The sequence below is a fragment of the Pristiophorus japonicus genome, chromosome 14, assembly GCF_044704955.1.
Source record: "Pristiophorus japonicus isolate sPriJap1 chromosome 14, sPriJap1.hap1, whole genome shotgun sequence".
Classification (NCBI taxonomy): Eukaryota; Metazoa; Chordata; class Chondrichthyes; family Pristiophoridae; genus Pristiophorus; species Pristiophorus japonicus.
Genome location: NC_091990.1, coordinates 35,098,719 through 35,124,258, shown reverse-complemented (window position 1 = coordinate 35,124,258; position 25,540 = coordinate 35,098,719). Strand labels below are relative to the sequence as shown.

The 25,540-nt window shown below is 40.4% G+C and overlaps 1 protein-coding gene across 3 annotated transcripts in view; it reads right to left on the bottom strand.

Annotated features, from left to right (window-relative positions):
- ago4 (argonaute RISC component 4) overlaps positions 1-25,540 on the bottom strand; it is a 65,363-nt gene that overhangs the window by 15,209 nt on the left and 24,614 nt on the right. For 2 of the 3 annotated variants that reach the window (XM_070899116.1, XM_070899117.1), the window contains exons 3-11: positions 25,306-25,426; positions 24,186-24,367; positions 21,867-22,003; positions 16,497-16,631; positions 14,064-14,151; positions 12,228-12,375; positions 10,038-10,157; positions 7,343-7,525; positions 395-528 (exon numbers count right to left, since the gene is read on the bottom strand). In XM_070899116.1, coding sequence (XP_070755217.1) covers positions 395-528; positions 7,343-7,525; positions 10,038-10,157; positions 12,228-12,375; positions 14,064-14,151; positions 16,497-16,631; positions 21,867-22,003; positions 24,186-24,367; positions 25,306-25,426 — 1,248 coding nt within the window. The remainder of the gene's footprint in view (positions 1-394; positions 529-7,342; positions 7,526-10,037; positions 10,158-12,227; positions 12,376-14,063; positions 14,152-16,496; positions 16,632-21,866; positions 22,004-24,185; positions 24,368-25,305; positions 25,427-25,540) is intronic. The other variant, XM_070899118.1, reaches the window with a different exon arrangement.

The window sequence follows — 25,540 nt, the reverse complement described above, 5'->3', positions numbered from 1 at the left end:
CTCAAATGAGACAAGTTAAAGTTGCATAGAACAAGAGCATTCACTCCCAGCTGTACCTAGCACTTGAGTTGGTTGGGTTTCAACCAGTTTGAATTTGGATGCCATTCCCTTTGCCCTCAAAAATTTGGCACGTAATACAAGAATTTCAAAGACAACATTCAGACAGAACATTTACCTCACTTCAAAGTTAAAGAAATAATGTAAGCCATAAAAAGGAGAATACAGAGCACAGGTATATTTTCAATTGCATAATCTGTTTACAAACTAGGAAAATAAAATGCAGAAAACTGTAAATCTAGGTACATGAGGATACCTCCATCTCAATTTTTGACATTAGTTCTCTCCAGCAAACATAGAAACAAATGTTTAAAAAAAAAAGTTACAGGATACTTACTTTAGAACTTCCTCCCGGCACTGTTTCTGTGGTGCAAAGCAGGCAACTGCCCAGACTTTGATCTCAATGCCAGCATAGAATTGTTTGCCTCTCATGTCCCACACCCCCTGGTTTGGGGTAGCGACAGTCTTATTCTGAAATAAATGCACAGGGGTTGGGAAGGTGATAAGAAACCTGTTAAAGACAATCAACAATGACATTTTTTAACAAGTATTACTACTTCTGTTTCTTTGCACTATTCCCACTCTGAACTGCAAAGTATTAATGGAAAACCACATCAAGAGGCTCAGATATTTTGTCTTTATATTATCCAGAATTGTGGGTATAGTCAAATATCTGTAGAAGTCAATTCAACATGACCAACAGGAATGGCCACAAATTGCTTTCTTACTCATTTTTGGAGTGCCATAATGAAGGCAGGCAAGCAAATTTAAACTATGCTTGAAACCAAGTCCACAGGCATTATACTGAACATCAACGCGATAACAAAATACCCATTCCCCAAATCCTTAGATGGTGCAAGTTTTTGAGCAAATTCTATTTGCTTTCCAGTAGAAAGTAGGATCTGTGCAAAAAAACAGGAACAAAATTAGTTAAACTTAACTAGGATTGAGATCTGATTTAATTCCCTTTCCAAGAAAGGTTACATCTTAAATATAAACTGCTAAAAACACTTTTATATGAATATACTAATCCTGCAAATGAACTGATTAGAACATAAAACCCTAGTATCTCTAAACAAACCTAATTTGGATTTAGATCTGCTAGACAGAAGAATAAATTGAAAGGATGTTGATGAGTTAGAAATTAAAAATTAAAACCCAATTTGGCTTTATATGCCAAACAATTTTACAGCAAATCCTGGGTAACGTAGGTAGATTACTCACTTTTAAATAGAAAGGCCTCATTCTTGAAATAAATTACCCTCCACCTACCATGGGATAAAGCACCCAAATCCAACCATGGATAACCCCCTCCCCCCACCTCCTAGAGGATGCAGTCCCCGAGAGGCTTTAGTTAGAATCTGTGCGCTATAATTGCAACCCCACATGGCCATCTTCAGTTCTTTGGACCAGAGGGGCAAAGCAATGCAAGGTTAAGTAATGAAGTTTCAGTGTCCCATTTCCCTGTGTGGGAGGGATTATTCTTCTGATCTTTTTGATAGACTGTTGGCAAAGAATTCAGCAACAACGTTAACGATAATCAATAATAAAAGCAGACTTATGAACTACAAATGCAGTTTACCAATTACAAAATGCGTACAAACAATATTCAAGTTTTAAACCAGCAAAAACCTATATACTGGGAAGCACCATTTCTGAAATGGACAACTTAATTTAAACAACAGCTACTCTCCCCAAATGTTTCTATCCCATTGGTTAATCTTCACATTACTATGGACAGCTTGAACAGTATCATCTTTCAATACAAGAAAAAGACTTAGGATCCAAGGTATTGAAAAAAGCACCACAACCACTGGTCAAGTTTAAATTACTGTGGCTCACTCTGATATCCAAAACTACCATCCATTATAAAATGGACTCAACTGCTGATGGTTCTAGTTTGTGGAACCAACACAAACTTGCTTCTTTAGGGCGCTAGCGCTTTCTGCACCAGCAAGCAATATTGCAGGATACAGTTAACACACCATTGCATAGCTGTGGCCAGAGTCCTGTACCATAGTATTTGAACAGGAAGTCTATTTTACTGAGCCTCTAGGTCCTAGCTACATTATAGGAGAGCCTATCTTGACTTGTGGAACGCACGCCTCTAACCAAGAACCTATAAAGTACTTGCACTACTGCTGCCTCCTCATTCTCATTCCCCACCAAAAAAACTCGATACAACCATTTGGAATATTATTTACACCACAAGGTTTACCTGTCAAAGAACAGATATTCTGGACCCACTGTTGATCAGAACATAAGAAATAGGAGTAGGAGGCCATATGTCCCTCAAGCCTGTTCCACCATTCAAAAGAAATGGCTGATCTACCTCAACTCCACTTTCCCACCCAATCTCCATATCCCTAGATTCCCCGAGTGTCCAAAAATTTATGTCAGTCGAAATCAGTCATGAATATACTCAACAACCGAACATCAACAGTCCTCTGGGGTAGAGAATTCCAAAGATTCACAACCCTTGGAGTGAAGAAATTTCTCCTCATCTCTGTTCTAAATGGCCAACTGCCCCCCACCCCCACTATCCCGAGACCATAAACTTGTTTATACACTCCAGCCAGGGGAAAGAACAGCCTCTCAGGATCCTCCCAAGATAAGATTTCTAAGAATTTTATACATTTCAATGAGTTCACCTCTCATTCGCCAGAAAATAAAGGCCCATTCTAATCAATCTTTCCTCATACGACAACACTCATATCCTAGGAATCAATCTAGTGAACCTTTGTTGCAGCCCCTCTAAAGGCAAGTATATCCTTCTTAAACTGTTTTTTTTTTGCGCCTCTCAGATCACATCAAAATGTTTCAGGTGGGGTGGAGTGTATAAGTTATGATACACAAGGTATTGCAATTGTGGGGGACAGGCTCGATGGACCAGATGGTTTTTACCTGTCCGTCATTGTTCATATGTTTGTATGAAGAAAATTCTTTTCCACCCAGAGACTGGTGGGGTCTGGAATTCACTGCCTGAAAGGGTTGTAGAGGTAGAAACATCACATTTAAAAATGCACTTGAAGTGCCGACACCTGCGGGGCTGCGGACCAGGAGCTGGGTGGCTCTTTTTTGGCTGGCACGGATGTGATAGGCTGAGTGGCCTCCTTCTGTGCCGTAACATTTTTAAGGTTCTACTTATATCTCTAAACTGTACACACAGTACTCCAGGTTTGGTCTCACCATAGCCCTATATAATTGCAGCAAGACTTCCTTACTCTTGTACTCCAACCTCTTGCAATAAAAGCTAACATACCATTTGCCTTCCTAATTGCTTGCTGTACCGGCATGTTAAATGTGCGATTAGTGTACAAGGACACCCAAACCCCTCTCTGCATACCAACATTTACTCGTCTCTCACCTTTTTTGGGGGGAAAAAAAGGTTCTGCTTTATATTCTTCCTACCAAAGTGGATAATTTCACATTTCCCCACATTATACTCCATGTGCCACCTTCGTGCCTACTCACACACACACACAGCCAACCCGAAAATAATCTGTTTATTCCTACACTGTTTTCTCTGTCCGTTAACCAATCCTTGATCCAAGTTAATATATTACTCCCATTTCCATGAGCCCTAATCTTGAGACACCTTATTGAATGCCTTTAAAAATCCAAATATACTACATCCACTGGTTCCCGCTCAACTACTCTCAAAAAACTCTAGTTTTGTCAAACACTATTTCCCTTTCATAAAACTGTATCGACTCTGCCTAGTCCTATTACGATTTTTTAAGGGAATCAAGGGATATGGAGATAGGGTGGGAAAGTGGAATTGAGGTCGATGATCAGCCTTGATATTATTGGTATCAAGGGGCTGTATGCCCTACACCTGCTTCATATGTTCTTAATCTCCTATGCTCCAAGGAGAACAATCCCAGCTTTTCTAGTCTCATAATGGAGGTCCCTCAACCCTGTCATCTTCTATTAATGCCATTACAGAAAATGTTTGAGCTTAGTATGTAATATAAACAAAAAACTTTTTTGGCCTACTGTTCTATAGAAACAGACCATTTTCTATAAGGAAGGATGTCATATCAGCATTTCTTTAACCACTTTTCACAAGTTCATTTCTGGACTAGAGAGGGAATGCTTCATTAGTTACTCATCCCAAGGACCAGTTCATTGAGAGATGTCAGACATATGCTCTTCTGTTGCTGACATATCAAGTTGCAGGTAATATGTTAATGCATCATTGCAGTTAAAGAACTGGTACAACAAAAAAAATAATGAAAGATTATCTCATCCAGTGCATTCAAACAAGGCAGATTACTAGTTGGGAGACTCCTACGGAATTGAGAGCCCATGTAACCTTCTATGCAGTGGTTGGATTCTATTTAACAGTGCTAATTTACTGACAATGACAAATTCCAAGGAAAATACAAATCACATTATTTAATGCCTTTTGTTCAGTCTCACTATAGGAATATAAAAGTGAGCCCAACGAAAGAGCGATTACCTAGCTTGTGTTTCTTGTTATAAACCCAGCAAAATCTCAGACTCGGACACTAACCAGAAACTAGTCCAGCATTGTCTGGAAGCTCTGACAGAATGAAAACTTATGGTCCATGACAGAACAATGACACCACACATAACTAATTAAAAGACAGACTTTCCAACTACAGAAATTTGAATCTAGGGCTTTGCGTTTAATTGAAACAAATTTTCCAAATCTACCACAAAACTGTCATAAAAAATCCACTGGCTGAAACCATATGATCATAAAGAAAATACAAGCTTGTTACACTTGTGGAAAGTATTGCACAAGCAACTGGTGCAGAGAGTAAAGATGGCCACGGGGAGGCTTAAAAGGAGAATGTTTTTAACTGGGCTTTGGAAAATGAGAGTTTGTATGTAGTAACTTCTGTAATTTATTTATTATTGCCCATCTAACCTATGATACATGGAGGGCAACGCAAGAATGAGAAATGAATGAGAACTGAAGAAGCCTGTATTTTATAACTGAAATCAATCAAGCACTTCACTTTTATATATACACATACAGGAATAAAAGCAAAATTTGCAAATCGCACTAAGTCCTGAAGTTACAACTATTTTCAAATGAGTTACAGTTTGCAACAATTGTATGCCCGAGTACAACAGGGCCACGACTGAAACAGCTTGTTTGGTTCTAATAACTACTAAGGAGCAACACTATGGCTCCAAGTTTCCACACGCTACAAAACGGGCGCCCCTCCGAGCTGTGCGCCCGTTTTTCGCGCCGGAAAAAAAAACGCGCTATTCTGGAACGCCCTGCAGCTCCATGTCTGCTTGGCGCGGCGCCCAGGGGGGCGGAGCCTACACTCGCACCAATTTTGTAAATGGGAGGGGGCGGGTACCATTTAAATTAGTTTTTTTCCTGCCGGCAACCCTGCGCGTGCGCGTTGGAGCGTTCGCGCACGTGCAGTGTGAAGGAAACATTGGCACTCGGCCATTTTTGTAGTTCTTTGTAGCTGTTTAATTTTTGAATTTTTTAATAAAAGCACATTGCCCTTCCATGATCAGCACTGAGGCTTCTTGCAGCAGTGAGGCTTCCTGCAGCCTTCTCACTGTCTCCTTTTCCCCACGCCCGCCGTCGGGAACAGCTTCCTCTCTCCTCTCTCCTCTCTCCTCTCTCCTCTCTCCTCTCTCCTCTCTCCTCTCTCCTCTCTCCTCTCTCCTCTCTCCTCTCTCCTCTCTCCTCTCTCCTCTCTCCTCTCTCCTCTCTCCTCTCTCCCTCCCTCCCCCCCTGCGGTCAGTCGGTCGGGCCCGCACTCCCTCCCCCCGCCGTCGGGAACGGCTGCCTCCTCCCCCCCCCCCCGCGGGAACGGCTGCCTCAACTTGAGGCTTCCTGCAGCATTCTCCCTGGCTGAAGCACTTTCACACAGGTAGGAAGATGGTTTATTTAATTTTTTCTTTGCTTATAAATGTTTATTCAGGTTGGATTTATTTGTACAATATTTGTATAAGTATAAATAAGGATTTATTGTAGAATTTAATGACTTCTCTTCCCCCCGCCCCCCCGCGTCCCACCCCCCCCACCTCGTTCCGGACGCCTAATTTGTAACCTGCGCCTGATTTTTTAATGTGTAGACAAGGTTTTTTTCAGTTCTACAAAAATCTTCACTTGCGCCATTCTAAGTTAATTTGGAGTAAGTTTTCACTGTGGAAACTTTGAAATCAGGAGTCAGTGGCCGGACACACCCACTTTTGAAGAAAAAATTCTGTTCCAAAGTGAAACTGTTCTAACTGACTAGAACTGCAGAAAAAAAAAAATGTGGAGAATTGCGATTTCTAAGATAGTCCGTTCTCCACCAGTTGCTCCTAAAAATCAGGCGCAAATCATGTGGAAACTTGGGGCCTATAGTTCAGCATCCATATCTAACTGCTTGAGCAGACTGGTAGATCCAGAGTGCTATCTGGAGACTGGAAACTTGCCTTTAGGAGGGCATTATAAGAGTACTCCTCCAATTCAGAGAAATGCTATCTAAAAATGTGAGACTTGTTTAAGTTACATTGGGCTAAAAAGGCAGTTTCTAATTGCGTAACCAGAATTAAATTTGCTGCTTCAAGTAGACAAGTGAAATAGGGTGGCTGAACTCATTGTGAGCAATTTTATTTTCACATGTAAAAATGAAAACACTGGGACCCCTTTAACCCACAAATTAAAACCAATAGATCTTCCATTTTTAAATTTTGGAGGTGGAAAAATGAAACTATTTCAAACTAGACACTACATTCTGATATGATATATTCTGAGTAAAACAAGTCGTCCCTGGAGCATTTTAGAAGTTCAACATAAAATTAACTGGTTAAAACACAATAAACAAAGATGCTCCACTGTTAAGATAAGTTCCTCTCTCCCAACATACATAACCACCCCCCTTTCTGGCAAGCAGAAATTGATTTAACCATCATTATGCACGGTGATGTAGAACTTCAAGCCAATATAAACCAGCTCGGAGTTTCTGTTGGGACACTAAAATTAATTATAAATTCTAAACAATATAAAAAATTAGTTCATGGAAAATACTTTACACAAAAATGAGTAACATATTTTTCCTCCTCTCAAGAGATAATCTTCATGTTTTTCATGAGGAAGACAAGGAAACTTAAGTGCGACATGAAGTCTATTTTGGACAGTAGTTTGGACACTGTCAAATATAGCAGAGCAGCAGTTTCCAAACGAGGCAAGAATTTTAACTTGCCAGAATTAACAGTTGCTGGTAAATATTTTTGCTTAAAATAGTTTTGCTGTATAACTCATACATATTGCATAGCAGTGTGCTATATCACTTACTTCAAGTCCTGTGCATTCACAATTCCAGCTGCTTCCGTCCAACATCAGACTTACCCTGCCTCCATACTGGAGCATCGGTGCAGGCAGCACTCGACCTGTAACCTCAGTCATTTCATTATGAACGACAATACCAAACTCCTTTAGATATGGATCTGGCCCGCCAATCATACTGTTACTCTTCACCTTTTAAAAAAAACACAAGACTAATATACTAAATGCAAAAAATATTTTAAAGAGTACCTTATAATCAAAGAGTTAATGGCAACCATTTACAGGAGAATACCATGTGTGGTTCCTACCATTTGAACAATTAGGCAAAGAAATGGCAGTTCAGTAGGGTTAAGTAGCACAGTGACAGTTTAGTGCACCAGTAAGAGGCCTTCATGAGGCTCAGTTATGGCCATCATGTCAGCAACATGCAAGCCAATCACAGAATATTGAGACATGACCAAATGAAATATATTTTCTGATCCTGTACAACAAAGTGCTGATGTGAAACTGCTCAGAAGTACCCAAATTTGCATAAATGGAATAAACGTGGGAACAATGGGCCCAAGTTTCGGGCTGCACCGACCTGGACGCCCGTTTTTCACGCCACAAAGTGCGCCTAAAAAAAACCTCACCTATTCTCTGGCTCCCTGCAGGTCCTCTGGAGCTGGGCGCGGCGCAGCATGAGCTGTGGGGGGGGGGGGGGGGGGTGGAGCCAGGTCCCTGCACGGAAAACAGTGCCGGGACCTCTGCTCACGTGCGCTACAGTGGGCGCACATGTGCAGTAGCTCCAGGTGCTCAAAACTATGGGAGGGGCCCGAATCACACAGCTCCTAGCCCTGGCCGAATGGCCTCACTGGGGCTGCGTGGATAAGGCTCACCTCCCACGCCCGGTTTCCCCCCCCCCCCCCAGCGAACCGACCTCTGCCCTGCTCCTTATTTAAGGAATATACTTGCATTGGAGGCTGTTCAGAGAAGGTTCACTAGGTTGATTCCGGAGATGAGGGAGTTGACTTATGGGAATAGGTTAACTAGGTTGGGCCTATACACATTGGAATTCAGAAGAATGAGAGGTGATCTTATTGAAACATAAGATAATGAGGGGGCTCAACAGGGTGGGTGCAGAGAGGATATTTCCACTCATAGGGGAACCTAAAGCTAGGGGACATAGTCTTAGAATAAGGGGCCGCCATTTAAAACCAAGATGAGGAGAAATTTTATCAGAGGGTTGGAAATCTATGGAATTCTCTGCCCCAGAGAGCTGTGGAGGCTGGGTCATTGAATATATTTAAGGCAGAGAAGAACAGATTTTTCAGCAATAAAGGGAGTAAAGGGTTATGGGGAACAGGCAGGGAAATGAAGCGGAGTCCATGATCAGATCAGCCATGATCTTATTGAATGGCGGGAGCAGGCTCGAGGGGCCAAATGGCCTACTCCTGCTCCTACTTCTTATGTTCTAAAATTCATTCAGGTTTGTCAGACATGACCTACCATTCAGAAACCCATGGTGGCTCTCTCTCTGATCAACTGAAAATTTGAGGTGTTCAGTCACCCTATCCTTAATTATAGATTCTAATAATCTCCAGACAACAATAGGCTAACTGGTCTCTTGCCATTCTTTAATAGCGGTGTGACAGGCACAATTTTCCAATCTAAAAGGAACGTTTCCTAAAATGTAAAATCATTTCACTTAGTTTTGCTTGAAAAAAAATCCTGTGTTTTTCAGAGAGCAAGAGGAAGTTTGTCACATTTGGGGATACAAGCAAAATTATAGTATTGGCGATTCAGTAGTACCAGCCATCTCTCATGAGCAGTCAACTTAGATCCTATGCAGACACAGTTAATTGTCCAAATTTTTGGATTCTTACTCCAAGGAGATGGTCATTAGGTATACTCAGACAAGATCACATTTTTATACATATTTAAGTGAGAAGTGTGAGCAATTCTCAATCAATCTTCAACAAAAGCCAAACAAATAAAATGAGTAAACAGAAAGTGTACAATGTTCTAGATTGTAGATTTAGGTTTTAGCCCTTAAAAGGATAAACTGTACTGGTTAGTAAAATTAAGTAATCTGTACTTCTAGGAGTTCCTGACATTAAGCAATTCAGAAAGATATACCGTTCATAGATTCTGTTCATTTGGATATGTAGTGGTAATGCTTCACCTGACTCTTACTCAAAATGGCTACTGGATAACAGTCGCTTCCCCTCGAGATGGAAACTGGTCAAAGCAGAACCCCAATCTTTCATAAAAGGAAAAAAATGTTTGATTCCACCGCCCCACCTATGTTCTTCCGATGTGAAGGCATCATGGGTGAGGCGAGAGCTGTTCTCAACCCTGCCTACACAGACACACTTTCCAACAGAAATCACTAAATAGTAGCAGGAATCCCAAATGATCTTTTCTCCCTGCCTAACCCAGGACCATTTGGGACCGAAGAACCCAATCATTACCTGGGTAGAAAACAGCTAATTCAGAGACCAGGAATCAAATAAGTAACCCTCGGGTTTGCATGCTTCAGTCGTATTTCTTAAAATTCCATTATTGGTAAAAAATGTACGCTTTCCCTCAACCTTTGATGCGTTCCAAAATAGTTACATTTCTATTTACAGTATGAATTGACTGGTTAGTTTAGCTCTAGGTCAGATTTGCACCAAATCTCCCAAAATGGAAATCCAAAAATTTAAATGTCATCCCTACTCACCAGACGACTAATCTCCTCTTGTCGGTCGGGCGCTGACCGTGCTGTTGCTTTGATCATTGTTGATGTTTGATTGTCTGTTAGTTTCTTGATGCAACGCTGCCCTGCTACAATGTTACATACCTACAAATCGAAATGTAGATACATCATAAATTCACATCATGCTTTGAAACAAGTTGATTTTTTTTTTTAACTTGAAAAGTCCTGAAGGCATTTTATTCAAGCCTTGCAGAAACACAGTCTACCATGTCTACTGAAGTTAGTGGGTATTCTTTTCCTCATTGGATACTATTACTATGTACAATGCCATGTAAAGAATTGGGGACAGAATACAAGATATTGGGGCAATTGTCTCAGCTCACCCACTGCTTGTGCCAATTATGATGAGATAAGTCCATGAACATAAGCAGCAAACCATGTCACCATTTTTTTGTCATTACAACTTTGTAGACCATCTTTGAATTTCTAACGGGCAATTTAACTAAGAAATTTCTGCAGGAAATTCTAGCAGTAGAAATCAGCTGCAAGCAGATTATTATTTTTTTAAGTCATAGACTACCCCAATAGTTGAGAGGTAAACTTGTATTGTACTGATTAAGGTATTGCCAGGTTTAATCCACAGTCTGTGTTGTTAGCCAATGCCATCTAGGAAAGCATTAGGCATGCTGATAGGGGAGACAAGAACTAGGGAGCATAATCTTAGAATAAGGAGCCGCCCATTTAAAACTGAGATAAGGAAGAATTTCTTCTGAGGGTTGTAAATCTGTGGAATTTGCTGCCTCAGAGCTGTGGAAGCTGAGTCATTGAATAAATTTAAGACAGAGATAGACAAGCTTCTTAACCGATAAGGCAATAAGGGGTTATGGGGAGCAGGCAGGGAAGTGGACCCGAGTCCATGATCGGATTAAATGGCGGAGCAGGCTCGAGGGGCCGCATGGCCTACTCCTGCTATTTATGTTCTTATGCTACAGATGGCTGCAGCTTCCCTGGGCTGGAGAAGGACAAAACCATGAAATTCTCATCTTATAATATGCACGTGGGGACACCAGGTGAGAGCAGGATCCGACTCCGCTGTGACATTCTTCACTGTGGGATAGCCTGTTGACACTTGCCATCAAGGATCACATGAATAATAACCACTTAGCAAAGTACTGAAGGGTGACTATCTGTGGAATTTTACACTGGTAAGAAAGTCAGTCAACCAACTTAGCGAGGGCAGGAGGAGAATAATCTTAGATTGATAACGAAGCTTTGCCAATATAACCCCGAAAAAAATACTGGCACCAAATGATGACATTTTCTTCCCCTCCGACTACAAGACTGAAGCAATGGTTGTGCAAAGGTCGAGTTAAACAAAACCTTGTAGTAACCCATAGGAAATGTGTGGACTTACAGGTGGCCCCAATACCGTTGAACCTCTCTGGTCTGGTACCCTTGGGACCTGACCAGTGCCGGACCAGAGAATTTTCCGAACCACGGGAGGTCAACTGGTGACAACAACCCGGACACGTTCTGCGCAGAAGCCTACTGCGCAGCATTGTCGTCGTCCAGAATCACTCCATTTTTTAAATCCTCAGGCCCAGCTTCGGCGCCTCAGTCAGCAGTCTGCCCTTCCCTTCCCCGCCTACCTCAAAATGAACATCAACACCTCAAAAAACCACATGCATACACAAAAAAAAAAACTTGAGATCAGAGATTAAGTGGAGGATAAAGTCAAGGAGACACCAACCCTTACCCACGATCCTATTTCCAGTGTCAGTCCGTGTGTAAGGCACGAGCACAGCCTGACAGGTGGAAGCGGCAGCCTCCTCACACACACACAAACTTCCCCCAGACCAGGGGTAGGGGAAAATGTCAGCTCAGCCCGGCGCTGCAGCTACAGTCTTCAGAACATGCACGCCCACCACCAATCAGGCAAGGAGAGGCGGCCTTGGCAACGAGGAGCGTGTGTCAACCCACGGCACCAGCCATTGTGTAAAACCTTCAGCTGGCCAGGACAAGGCTGTCAAGATTTGTCATCCAAAATGCATCACACGTATGTTTAACAAGTGGAGCACCACCCACGCCAGGACTGATGCCGGACCAGGGAAGTTTCCAGACTAAAGAATCCCGGACTGGAGGTGTACAACCTGTAGTTGAACTGCATTACAATATCTCACTTTAGTATATGGTTCCCTACATTTCAAATCTCACCTCAAGTGGCAAGTAGGTGTGCTTCTGCTCTTGTCCTACCTGTAGACAAGGTAGGTGAGGATACTTAAGTTGCAAATTGTATTTTTGTTTGAAATATTGTGCCACTGTACACTCCATTGCTTGCCCATTTTCCAGTTGCAGAGGAAACCTGGTGAGGCAGACAATTGACAACCATTAGGAAAGTCAGGGTTATTATATATTCATAGCAATAAGAGGGTAATACAAAGGCAGATTGCACATAGCAAAAAGATGGATTCAAAAATGTCTATACAAGCAGACATCACAGTAAAGGATGTGTTATCTAGAGGCACTTGGCCTAGAATTGATGCATCTTAAAATCCTCAAGGAAATGAAAAAGGAAATAGGATTTTTTTTTTTTTTAAATCTAAAAAACAATATGTATAAACACGAGCTTCACTCAAGGACTCCATTTTAAAAAAGGAAATAATACAATCCTGGAGACCAGTTAGCTGTACATCTGTAGAAGAAAAAGAGAGTGTTCCAGAGTGTATTACATGGGATTCTATTACTACTTGCTAAAGAGCACAAAAGTGATGGAACAGTAATGGAATTAGAAGCAAGTCATGCCTCACAAATCTGCTGCTTTTGAGGAGGAAATTTAACTCTGAGTTAACCAATAATTTACCTGAATATTCAGAAGGCATTTGGGCAAATTCCTGTTCTGGAAAGTCCTGGGATTAAATTGCAAATTAACCAGATGGATTTAAAGGTAGCTTGACAATAGCAAGCATAAGGCAGTGATGAACAAAGATTTGTGCGAGTGTAAGCATTGGTTACAGAAGTTAGTCAGGGGTTTGTTCGGAATACTATGCCATGCACACATGGATTCTACAAGAGCATGCGGAATAGATTCCCAGCTAAAAAAGTTGATGTGGCTTCAACTTTTGTTTAATTCCTGCAACAGTTAAATATCCAAATTAACATCTGAACAGAATGCAAGGTTTAAGAACATTCTCCCAACCATGCTCTACCACAGTTATTTTGATTCCATATTTTTCTACCCCTTCAAATCATCTAGGAACAAAATTAGTTTTCCATAACTTTGCACCATTATCACTTAAACAGACAGTACAACACATGAAATCTGTTGTCCAAAATAGGCTAAGTTTCAGTGTCTCACTTTCCACATGATGATGATGATGATGATGATGATGATGCATACACAGTATCGATACATCTGCATCAGATTTACCTAAATTGCTGGAAGCACACAGCAAGCCAGGCAGCATCTGTGGGGAGAGAAACAGAGTTAAAACGTTTCAGGTCTGAGCCCTTTGTCAGACCTGAAACATTAACTTTCTCTCACCATGAATGCTGCCTGGCCTGCTGAGTGCTTCCAGCATCCACAGTATTTTGCTTATGGTTACCCAAATTGCTGTTCAACTTACACAAAAGTTTAAAGTTTGCCACTTACTGGATACAGCAAGTTAAGACAGCATTAGGTATATAAAAGACAGGCAAGATTAATAGTTCTTAAAATTGTACTAACTGAAACTGGTACTTGTGAAGCAGAGACTCTCATGAGAGCACTTCCATATATGCTTTCACATACACAAGAATACAGATCATGGTATGTGCAAGTGTGTATTGCTGATGGATCTAACCATGCACCACAATTCTACTGCTGCACGTCTTGAGACTGACCACCATATTCTAGCCAAGTATTCAAAGTTATTGTCTAGTCGCACTTATCAGTATTTTACAAATGTGTAAACAAATGAGGTTTGTGCTCAAATCTTAAATACTTGCTTCAAGATTACAGTACTAGTGCAAGCAAATGAAGGTACAGGGTATTACACGGGAGTGCGTACTCACGTCTGGTGACTGGCTGGCCGTCGGGTGACATTACATACTCTGTACTTCCTTTTCATCTGACCACAGTGAGTCACCTCCACTTTCAGACCTGGACAGACAGCAAAACGTGTTAACATTAGTTGTAGAAAGCAGGTCTAGCATATTAAAACTGTCAAATGTTCAAATGAGTTACACTGAACAATTGTTTCAAATTTTAATTACATTTACATTTTGTTACTTGTGGCATGATAAGAATTGTACTCAGATTCCTGAAGATCAAGATATTTTGAAAGGTTTAATTTCAAGTACATAGTATAAGATCTCAGTTGTACTTGACTGGTAGTGGCATTATTACATTCATAGTAGCATATTACAAATTTATAAGGCTATAACTGCAAAATGTATAGGAGAAAAGAGGACTGGCACATGTAAACCCTGTCCATGTTTAAGCTGGTAATTCAAACATCCATTTTACAAAAAATGGCTATTTTTGTTCTACTCAATGTTGAACCCAAAGTATAAACCATAAAGTTGAGAGATTGGGACATAAATACTTCCAAAAAGGATACATTTTTATACATCCTGTTTATACAAGATTTCGTAAATTAAATCGGTAGAACACATTGATTAAATTGGGGGGGGGGGGGAAGTACCATTATTTTTTTTTTTAAACAAATTAGGCCAAATCAAATTGACATAATACTGGGCAACAGAACAAACCCTTATCTTGTTGTTTAAATGTCAGGCATCGAAGTAAATGATATTCCATAACTTTATGGTTTGCAATTCATTGGAGTTACAAGTTACAAAAATAATTGCTGAGAAACAGCAGTTTACAGAACTTGAGAGATGAAACACATCTTTAAAGTATCCAGATGTTCATAGTTTACATTCTACATTTGAAAACACAATCTATACCATTTTGTAAGTTTTAAAGTTGCACTTTGGGAGGGCTAATAAAGAAAGGGTATACACATTAAGCGGCAGACCACTTAATAGTGTAGATGAACAAAGGGACCTTGGAGTATTTGTCCACAGAACTCTTTTTGGGAGGAAACTAAAACATTAAATCGTGTCCCCCCCCCGATCTGGGGGAGTATTTGTCCACAGATCCCTGAAAGTAGCAGGCTAGGTGGATAAGGTGATTAAGGCGGCATACGGAATGCTTGCCTTTATTGGCTGAGGCATAGAATATAAGAGCTTAAATTGTATAATACTTTGGTTAGGCCACAGCTGGAGTATTGCATGTAGTTCTGGTTGCCGTATTATAGGAAGGACATGATTGCACTAGAGAGGGTGCAGAGATTTACTAGGATGCTGCCTGGAATGGAGAATCTTAGTTATGAGGACAGATTGGATAGGCTGAGTTTGTTCTCATTGGAACAGAAGAGGCCGAGAGGAGACCTCATGGAGGTGTACAAATATTGAGGGGCCTGGACATAGCGGATAGTAAGGGCCTATTTCCATTGGTGGAAGGGTCTATTACGAGGGGGCAGTTTTAAGGTGGTCATTGGAAGGTTTAGAGGGGATTTGAGGGGGGGGGCTTCTTTACACAGAGGGTTGTGGGAATCTGGAACTCGCTGCCTGGAAGAGTGGTGGATGCAGAAACCCTCACCGCTTTTAAGAGATGGTTGGATGGGCACTTAAAGTGCCATAATCTGCAGGGTTATGGACAGAGCTGGTAATTGGGATTAGACTGGATGACCTTTTTGTTGGACGGCGCAGATATAATGGTAAGTATTGCAGGGAATCGAATACAGCCAGGGTGATCCCCTGGGCTAGTTTTGATCGCCTGGATGGGTCAGAGAGGAATTTTCCCAGATTTTTTTCTCCCCAAATTGGCCTAGGTTTTAAAATCTGGTTTTTGCCTCTCCCAGGAGATCGCATGGCTCCGGTTGGGGTGGAGTGTAGAATGTTTCAGTATAAGGGGTGTCGCAGTTATGTGAGGCGCACTGGTTAGGTCAAGTGCTCTTTGCCTTTGTCATTGTGCATAAGTTTATATGGAACCTTTAGGGCTGCTGACCAAGGGCCGTGCAGATCTTTGTCAGCCGGCGTGGACATGATGGGCCAAAATGGCCGTCTCCGGCGCTGTAAATTTATATGTTTTCTATGTACAATCACAATTATCAGTAAATCATAAGGTATGCAGTTAATTACAGATTTAACAAGCTTACTATGGAAAATATAACACTGGTCACTTGAGGTGCCTGTAGATGACAATCATGCCAAAAAGGTATATTTAAGTTGCCTACCAAAAAATGCAAGTGAACCAAGAATTTCTCTCCGTAGTAACTGGAATTACAATTTTAATCGAGTTCAAAGTAAGAGCTTAATAAAAAAAAGTCACACCTCTCCTTAAACAGCTGAACATTTTCTATAGCAACTATTTTGACACCAAAATTACTTCTTGCATTTAAAAAGTATTCAATCTTGCTTTTGGACAAAGCATGTTACCTCTTATTTCTTTGGTAAATTTTACACGCTGAGAGTCAGTCAGTGGTTTGGTTTGCTCATTGATATTCTGAATGTCTAGCACCTCACACATGAACTCAATGACTGGCTGAGCTCTGTAAAACGCTGTTGCAGATACTGGAAGACACAAGATGATCATCAGTTTCCTTGAAAGCTAAAATCAACTCAGGCTTCAACAAGTTATTAAATTCCCCAATGTTCTCTCCCACCCAAACACATTTCCCAGCACTTCGCAACCATTGATGTCCTTCAGATGCCAGGAGTGTAGTGCAAGTCCAGAGATGATCAATAGGCGGACTGGAGACAATGTTAGGAACAAGGCGAGATGGAGTAGCAAGTTTTTCTTTCCTTCCCTTTGCTGGCTAAATACAACGGAAAACCCATCTGTAGATTGTTCAGTAAAGTCGTCTGGTTTAGAATAGATGAAACGTAGGTAAAATTATTTGAAGTCTCAGGCTTCTTCCGCATACTAAAAAAACTGCATAAGAAATATACATACAGGCCTCTGAGTGTCAAGATAATTCTTTACATAATTTTCCACAAAAATTACACTAAAGTACATTTTGTGCATTAATTTTTGGGAGCAAAGATTTATTTTACAGCAAAAAGAAAAAGTATACCAATGCCATTTAAAAAAAACGATGTATATTCAGTTGCTCTGATAACATATGACAAGATAAATCATACCTGCATTCCATGGGCATTTCTAATTCAAGTAGGACACCATACAAAGCATCCACAATTCACAGGCACAATATTGGCCCAGATTGTGGGGTAAAAATAACGGTGAGGATATCAGCGGTCATCATTAATCGAGTAAATCGAACAGCGACCGCACATGCGCAGTTAAAGATGGAAACCAGAGTTGATGTCCCAGTTTCCCTCTTCTCCTCCAGAAGCTTCGCTATACTGGTATCTCGGACTCAGCATTGAAACACATGGAACAGCATGAACTTGCGGTAGGATAGATGGCCACTAAACACACCAGATAGGGATAGGACTTGTCTATTCCAGTGTTAGTAAATTTTTAACGATCTGGTAAGTTAATTGCTGACAAACAACCCCTTTGGCACTGGAAATTAAAAGGAGTCTCATTCCTTCAGATTTTAATTATTGTTGAGAGATTTTAAAATATTAAAATTTAAATACTTAAAAAAAATTGTCTCCTCTCTTTTAATCCCATCTTCCTTTCCCTCTATTTTGCTTTCTGTACACGATTTGATATTGAATTAACTATTCTAACACTCTTCCTGGTACCACAATTGATTGATTTGATCAAGAATGATACATAGCCTCAAGCATAACTTGGGTTTAAAAGATGCCGAGCGATATTACTGCATAAAGAATAATTATTAATGGTAGTCGCATATCAGATATACTAGTACAAGGAAAAAGTTGCTGATTTATCTAGATTGCTTATTCTTGGTATGACTTTCTTCATTCTTTTGATATAGTTAAGCCTTCCTTAACAAAAGGCTGCACAATAATATAATCAAGGGCAATGGCCATTGTAAGTTTAAGACTTGTGCATTGTATGCACGATCTTGTTCTGTATTTGCACGTCATTTCTTTTGAAATGGTTTTGCTGGGGTGGGGGGAAACAAGAAGAACAACTACTTGAATGAAGCCCAGTCTAACATTTTGCTCTCATTCAATCTCTAATGGAGGTGGAAAACTAGGACTTCATCTTAATGCCAACTGACAGATGTACTTGCCTTTGTGATTGAGAATAATGATTAGTAGCTACAAAAGCATTACTGTGCTGCCATACATTAGCTTGTATTGTCACAAAGTCCCTTTTGAAGACTAGTTCATAGGGCGTTTATCATCAAAATAAACCAGTACCTTGCCCGACTATGTTCACGCAGTCAGTAATACAAAGAAGTGTATTACATTAATCATTTTAGATGCTCAGCAATTGGTTCATTTAATCTCTTCAACTAATTATTTCCTAGATTTCCTAATATCTTTTATTTTCAACTGTATATTAAGGCACAAGTAGAACATATTCTGGGAAGCAAATATTATAGCATTTAAATGTCATGTTAACCCAACCAAAGGACAGTGAAACAGAATTTTAAGCAAATGTGAAGAATTAGGACAGTTCATCTATGGATCAAGGGTAATAGCATGAATCAACTACTGATACATGCAGCTGAAAATATGTGCAGTGAAAAGTGCATCAGTTTTTGAAATAACATGATATGCATTCCAATTAATTAGACAAGAACTTTTAAAGCAAAGCATTTTTGACCCCAATAGACAGAATGGAAATACTCAATTTTCAGATAATTCTGAAACATGCTCAGAGTTTCTCATCGAGGAAGAGTGGCAAGAGTTTAATGAATTTGCTGCTAAACACATAGGCAACAATGAGTGAAAATAAAGGGCTGAGAGATCACAAGACAAAACATTTTCCATTGTATGCCTTCAGCATTGACGTTTGTTTCCTTGGACACATCATAAAAGACAACCAATGCAATAAACAAACTATTTCTCAAAAAAATCAGTGCAAAATAGAGGCTGAGTTTACCATTTCTGGCTTTCCATCCAAAACTACAAAATCACAATGGCTTCCTAAATGTTTCATTGCATCAAAAAAAATCCAGCAGCTGAGCACTTATCAGTGCACTCTTCTATTGCATTATTCAGCGAATCCGCAGAAGGAAAGAAGAATAGAAAACTCATACATTTAGAACAACTGCTTACAGTCATGGGAAGAGAACAGGTTGATTCACTCAAAGGACGAGATTAAATGGACCAAAGGGTTTCTTCATGTCAATATTTTGAAATCTTGTGATCAATGCCCTCACATAATTTGGTGTCAATCAATATCAGCCAACAATGCCAGAGATGTACTATATAAACAGACTTTCTGCTCAGTGTAATCCTTCCTCAAGTCATTCTGACTTCACATACAAATAAGAATTGTCTTCATTGCACAGGAGATCACAGACAAACTTTTAAGACAGAAATGTACGTTGCCCAATTTATTAGGCTCATTCATCGCAATGCATCATGTACATCACTTTGAACACCACAACTTGCATTTATAGAGTGCCTTTAACATAGCAAAATGTCCCAAGGCGCTTCACAAGAGTGTAATCAATAAAACATTTTTGACACTGAGCCACAGAAGGAACTATCAGGACAGGGAATTCCAGAGCTTAGGCTACAGCAGCTGAAAGCACAATGGTGGAGTGATTAAAATCGGAAATGCGCAAGAGGCCAGAATTGGAGGAATGCCAAGATCTCGAAGGCTTGTGACTTGTGAATTGCTGGTGGTTATAAAAGTCAGGAGGGGCAAGGCCATGGGGGGATTTGAAAACAAGGATGAGGATTTTAAAATTGATGCGTTGTTGGACAGAGAGCCAATGTAGGTCACAAAGCACAGGGGTGACAGGTGAACGAGTCTTGGAGTAAGTTAAGATATGGGCAGCAGAGTTTTGGATAAGCACAAATTTACTTAGGGTGGAAGATGGGAGGCCAGCCAGGAGAGCATTGGAATAATTAAGTCTAGAGGTAACAAAGGCATGGATGAAGGTTTCAGCAGCAGATGATCTGAGGCATGATATGAGTCAGGCGATGTTACAAGGTGAAAGTCAGCCGTCTTGGTGATGGAGCGGATATGTAGGCAGAAGTTCATCTCGGGGTCAAACACAATGCTAAGGTTGCAAATGGTCTGGCTCAGCTTCAAACAACTGGCAGGAATGGAAATGGTGGCCAGGGAACGGAGTTTATGGTAGGGACCACAGCATAACGTAATTATGTGTTATAACCATAGCTGTAATTGCAGTTCAAAAAATATTGGAAGGGAAAATTGTGGTTGGAGGCTTCCTTCATACGAATGCCTCCGACCCAAAAAAAATCTACCAAAGTATCCGGGGGTCCCGGAGGAAAGTAGGATTCCGGTCGGAGACCCAGATTCGCTGCGCAGCGCACAGGGGATGTCTTTCACGTATGTACGCACGTACATGCTGGAGTCACGTGGGCCTGGACCAATCACTATGCAGTATTCTCATTGATTAAAAATGGGAACTCAGTTTGTACAAGTTGCCATTACTATCAATGTGAAAAACCCCCAACACCAAAACACAGTATAATAAAAATAAATAAAACACCTCACATTTAAAATTAATTGAAATTAAATGTTTTAGAAAAATTTTTTATTTTTTGGCATTTTTTTTAATGTGTTTTAATAGTTAAAAATAAACTTCTTAATGGGCAGGGTTTTTAAACATGAGGGTCTAAATTTAATTTTTATATGTTTTAAAAGTGTTACCCTGGTAAAAGCAAGGACATTCACTTGGCATGAGTTGGGTAATCTCTCCCGCGCGGATGTCCTTTTCCCGGAGATACGGAGGATATGTACAGAGAAATCTTGACAGATCGGAAGTGCCGGTTTTCGGCGCATGCGCATTGCACCCCAAGAACCAGCCTTTGCGAGGCTTCGCCAGATCCGTGCGCACTTCGTGTGGACCCGGTGAGGCCACAATTTTCGGCCCAATTTATTTCCCCCATCGGAGCACCATATAACATCATATTTCGATCTGTGCTCTTCCCTCCCAGTTAGCTCTCAATCTTAAATTGTTGGCATTGGATCTAGCCAACAAAAAACACTTTTTTGGGGTTCTTCGGGTCTGTTTTACATCCCAGACTCTGTTGGTCTTGGGTTCTCTGTAGAAGTTTTGAATCTGTTACTGCATTTACTAAATTGTAAAGCTTTTTTTTCTGGATACCAAATTACATGCCATTGCATCAGGGCATGAAGGAAACCTATGGCCAATTTAATCTAATTCTTTCCAATAAGGAATCATATCTTCTTCCCACTGATCTAAATGTATGGATTATTTTCATTTTCTCGCCTTCTGATATGATATAATAGGAGGGTAGTACAGTAATCACATTACTCCTCACATCCCAATTGTCATTTCACTTTTTTGATGCACCAAAACTATGCACTGACCAAGCCATAATGATTCCTTATAGTTTTAGATGGAAACCCAAACCATGGTTGTACCAAATAATTGCAGTATGGCACCACAGAGATCCAAGAATAGAAAATAATTTACTTTTAATTCCCCAAACGATATGCAATAAAACAAGTTAGCTCAGCTGGATTTTGTGTTTTGACAAACACCATGTTGTACTGACCTTTAGTCTCAGCTGGATACAATAATCTAGTTAGGTTGCAGTTGATTGTGCAATAATTCATTGCATTGGATCTCCACAAAAGATTGAACTTGTGTGATTATATAGAGTATTGCAAAGTTCTCTAGCAAATCAGGAAAAAAAAATCCAGAATGTTTTAAGATCCATGTAATAAGCACGTTTACAGTATTTGCAACTCACCATCAATGTTTAACATCATATTCCACATGGCAGGTCGGACAGATTGATGGAAACCAAACCAAACTTCTCTTCCTCCACCCAGCGGGTGATAGTAACCTTCTGGAGGAGAGAAGAAAGAACGACCCACTGGGGTATACCTAAGAAGGGGAGGGAAGAAAGTAAATCTCCAGAAAACAGTCGCTGTTAAAATGCTGCCTGCTAAGACACTAGATATACAGACAGTGGTAATGGAGTCTGAAACTACTGGCTTAGGAAACATTTCACTGCAGCCTACCGTAGCCTTTTCTCAAAGCCATTTCTATTATGCAGACAGGAAACTGAAACTTCTAAAGGTTTATCAGGCTTATATACTGCAGTGAACCTGATAAATTGAACCTAGGAGGAACTGTGAATTCAGGAGGCAAACTACAAATTTAGTTAGATACGAGTAACAAAGCACAGGATCGGGGTAGGCCATTCAGCACTTCAAGCCTGCTCACCATTCAATTAGATCATGGCCAATCTGGATCTCAATTCCATATCCCTAATCTATCAAAAATCTACCAATCTCAGTCTTGAACATGTTAAATTGACCCAGCATCCAAAGCTTTTTGGAGGAGCGAGTTCCAGAATTCAAACTAACCTTAGTGTGAAATAAATGCTTCCAGATTTCATTCCTAAATGGCCTAGCTCAAATTTTATTATGCCTTCTTGTTCTAGATTACATTTAATATGGACAAGTGGAAAATACTACACTCTGAATACATGTTGCTTACTTTCTTTCTAATGATTGGTGTGGAAATAGCTACAGATGAAGTTGAAAGAAACCCAAGAGTCATAGTAGGCTTGGCCCTCAACAGGTCAACAATCGCTGAGGTCATGCGATGAGATGTGAGCCGGCACAAAAACAATAAAATAGTTGCAATAAAAGCAGACTGGTCAACAGGATTATTGAGGTCGAGTGCTTAACTGCCTATAGTACTCAATTCAGTAGAATGGGATCCATTAATGACCTGGGGGAGCCGGGGGGGGGGGGGGGGGGAGCCATGGATTGAACACATCTGCAGGTACAGAACAGTGCATAACACTGTCTATGTCTGCTTACACCCTTGTCTTCTGATGGCTCCCCATTGCTTTTATTTCACATTTTTCAGCCCCAATTATCTATTCACCATGGATGTCCAGTTCCTCTGCACCTCCCATCATGCAAAGGAATGTGTTTGAGCCTTCTGCTTTTTCCATGAACAGCTGTATCAACCGAGTTGCCATCTACCATGGCTCTAACATTTGTTAGAGCTTGTTATCACCCTCACCAACTCGGCTTACTTTCTCCAGATAAAAGGCATTACCGTGGGAACTCACATTGGTCCCTTTCCATCGTCTCGGTATATTATTTTTTCATTACTGCATCTGCCCTGCTGACTCCACTTTCCACTCCACAGCTTCTGAAATGTCTTCACCCTCGGCAAGATTTTCAATATTCTGTGGTTATCAGGACCTTACTGTATATAGCCCATTTCAATTCTCTTCCCTCTCTCAAGGGAGTTGCTTTCTTGTTCTCACTTTCCCATTCCACCAGCCTCCAAATCTACAGCACTGCACTGATGCTCAATGTGGTCTTTTCCACATTAAAAACACCAAACGCAGATTGGGAAATCACGTCAAATGTTTCTATTTTATCTACAACATACTGCTAACTTCCCTGTGGTTTTCCACTTGAACTCCTCCTCCACCCTTCAGATATAGTACCACATCTTTCTCATTCAGCACTTTAGTCTTTTCAGACCTTAGTAGTCACCTTATTTGCTTGCCTATTTCTCTCATCCACCACACTCCTTTCCATTTGGCTGCTTTTCATCCTTTTGTTTCTGTAATTCCTTTTAACTGTGAGCTGCTTTCACCTTCTTTTGCCTTTCTAATGCCTTTTCACTGCCCAGTACTTTTCCCACTTCTTTCCAGTTATATAAAATGTAGGCTGCTGGCTGTTTCTTTAATGGCAAGTGTTAATACATTGAACTCTTTTGTTGTTCTTCCAGTTTCCAATACTTATAATAAGCCACACCAGAAATATTAACCCATCTTTTAATTTTAAAGAAGTGGTCACCGTTGCTATCCATTTCCATCAGGATCAATTTGCAGTTTTTTTCTTTTTATCTTGGGTAGTTTAAAATCATCCCCAAAGCTGAACATGTAAAGTATAATGCATACTTTATTTAAAAAACAGAAATAACATGCATTTATGGTCTGTCACAATGTTTTGCTGGAGCACATATTTCTATCCTATAAAATGCAGCAGTTCAGGTTTAATTTGAAAATGTTAAAGAGCTCATCAGCATTTACCTCATTGAGGGAAGGTGTCTTGTGACAACATCGAGTGCCTGTACACAATCCTCAGGAACTTCATTAAGACGCCCTGCCAAAGCTTCGATAAGCAACTGCAGACTGACAACTGAGACCCACTGTATGGAAACCTTGAATGTCTGGTCTTTGCCTTCCCCAGGGAGGGTCACTTCCAAGTCAACCTGTAGTAAAATTCAAAAGGATTTAGATGCTCTCTTTTTCCCCTTTTAGCGATGATTTTCTTTGCACTTTAGTAATGACTTACTGTTACAAGTTATATACCTGCCAACCTCGGAAACTAGCAAAAGCAGACCAACCACTTCAAAAAACTGACAACTCAAACCCCACCCCCAACATTGTAAACAAGGAGTTACAGAGACTTAGTAACTTAAGTATACACAACATTGCTTCTCATGTATTAAAAGTACATGAAAGTCAAAAAGGGAAATCCAAATGTCGAGTACAGAATTGGTGAACAGGTTGAATTTTACATACATGAATCACTAAAGAACGTTTATACTTTAAACTTTTTTTAAAAAAAAGTGTTGATGAGTGGCGTTGCAATTTTCAACAGACCAATCAAGCCATCACTCAACCAAAAGTTTCTTCAATGTTCGACTTTCCTGCATCCAACTCTCCACACCATCCCCTCGGGACCCACTACAAAGACATTGTTCCTCATCAAATTGTCCTACCCTTTTCTCTTCTCTAACCTTCTCAGTTCATGCCATCACTCTTTTTCCCTTCAATATAATTTGGCACTCTGTTCGCTTCCAGCCCAGTTAAGGTGGTATTCTTCCATCCCACCAGTTCACACAGATACTGAACCTTCCTCCCACTCTGAGGTCATGCTAAAAAAGACCATCCTACTACCTTCGTCAATGCTGATATTGTCCTTCCTCCCCAAAGCACCACTAAGCTTTTCCCTCTCTTTCCTACCAAAAGAACTGCTCCCAGCTTCATTTCATTACCACGTATTTTCCCCCTTCCCCTCATTGTCATGTAAACAGTAACAATGATGATCTGGGACTTTTAAATTGAAGAAAACTGCAAAATTTCTAGTAACTCAATCATATTCAAAGGCTGCAAGATCAGTGTTGAATAGAAATCTCATACTCGCCCTCTCTCGTCCAATTGGTAATGGATTTGCAGTGTACATATTCCTTTTCCCATCATAACCTGGTTGTCGATCTCCAAAAATTTGCATCTTGAAGTGTCGGACCATGGTGTCAACCACTTCTCTAGAAATGGGATAAAATTCACAAAGATTTAAAGTTTGAATGTCATAATTGTTAAATAGCAGAAATTACTTCCTCATAATATCCTGGCATAACCTAGATTTGTCCGCACAAACA